This window comes from Aureococcus anophagefferens, assembly GCF_000186865.1.
Source record: "Aureococcus anophagefferens unplaced genomic scaffold AURANscaffold_1771, whole genome shotgun sequence".
Taxonomy (NCBI): Eukaryota; class Pelagophyceae; order Pelagomonadales; family Pelagomonadaceae; genus Aureococcus; species Aureococcus anophagefferens.
Genome location: NW_008706535.1, coordinates 1 through 1,210, shown reverse-complemented (window position 1 = coordinate 1,210; position 1,210 = coordinate 1). Strand labels below are relative to the sequence as shown.

The 1,210-nt window shown below is 70.8% G+C and overlaps 1 protein-coding gene across 1 annotated transcript; it reads left to right on the top strand.

Moving 5' to 3' along the window:
* Positions 1 to 619: 619 nt before the first annotated feature.
* AURANDRAFT_69431 (hypothetical protein) lies at positions 620 to 1,140 on the top strand (the record flags this gene model as incomplete). Its single annotated transcript, XM_009045200.1, has 1 exon — positions 620 to 1,140. A coding segment is annotated over one exon (521 nt), but the record flags the coding sequence as incomplete, so codon positions are not given.
* Positions 1,141 to 1,210: the final 70 nt, after the last annotated feature.

Here is a 1,210-nt window from a genome sequence, read left to right as displayed (position 1 = left end):
CGTCGGAAGCGGCGCGCGTCAGCGTGTCCTCTAGCTCAGAGTTTTGCTGCTTCAAAGCATCGATCTCAGGTTGCGCGCGCGCTCGTTCCGCCTGAACCACCTCACGGGCGACCTCTACCATGATTTCAATCTGCTCCTCGCCAAACTTCCTCGTCTGCTTGAGGGTTCGCAGCGCCTTTCGCACTTCAGTTCCGACATCCAGTCCCAAGGCGTCGCCAGCCGGCGCGGCCGGCGCAGGCGCGGCCGGCGCAGGCGCGGCCTGCGCAGGCGGCGGCGCCGGTGCCGGTGCCGGTGCGCCCTCAGTCTTTGCCTTCTTGGGCGCTGGTTGCGCCTGCTCCACGGGCTGTGCCAGCGGGAGGTGACCCTTCATGTTTGTCCCATCGTTATGCTGCCACAACGTGCGTCCGTCGAGAGCATGCCACTTCTTCTTGTCGGACCACGTTCTGTACGGCTTGTCGGAGCTGGATTTGTCTCGGTAGATGTTCAAGGCGGGCTTGCCTGATGTTGGGGGCTTCTGTCCGACTTCTTCGTAATGGGGGGGCGGGCTGCCGTCGGCCATCGCGATCGCGATCGGGTTCAGCTTTGGTTCAAGGACTCTGGTTTCAAAACCTCGTCAACGATGGACTCCTCGAACGAGCCCGCGCCTAGTCCAGCCAACGTGCCTGAACCACCGCCGCAGCAGCGCAAGCGGCCGAAGCGCGAGCCGCGTCCCGAGGGCGTCGTGCTCGTCGGCGCCGACGACACGTCCGTGCTCCTCAAGGCCTTGGACGTCGTCTCCCAGCGCTTCCCGGCCCTCGCCGCCGTCGCGCAGGCGCCGCGGACCGGCGACGCCCTGCAGCGCCTGCTCCGGGCCAAGAAGCCCGACGCTCGGTGCGTCGCGGAGGTCGAGGCCCTGGCCAAGCGCGGCGCGTTCGCGCGGCCTCCCGAAACCGCCGCGGCCGCCGCGCGGGCCTACGCGGCGGGCGAGGCCGCGCGGCGCTGCGCCGCGCCGACGATCGGCGGCGCCATCGGCGACGAGGACCGCGTCGCCGCCGGCGCGGCCTGCGGCGACCTCGACTGGGCCGCCGCGCGCGCGGCGCTCGCCGGCGCGCTCGCGCGCGACGGCGCCGCGGCGGACGCGGCCCTCGCCGTCGTCGACGGGTACGCCGAGCGGTGCTGCTTCGAGGCGGGCACGGTCGCCATGAAGCGCATCGCCGAGGCCTGCATGGCG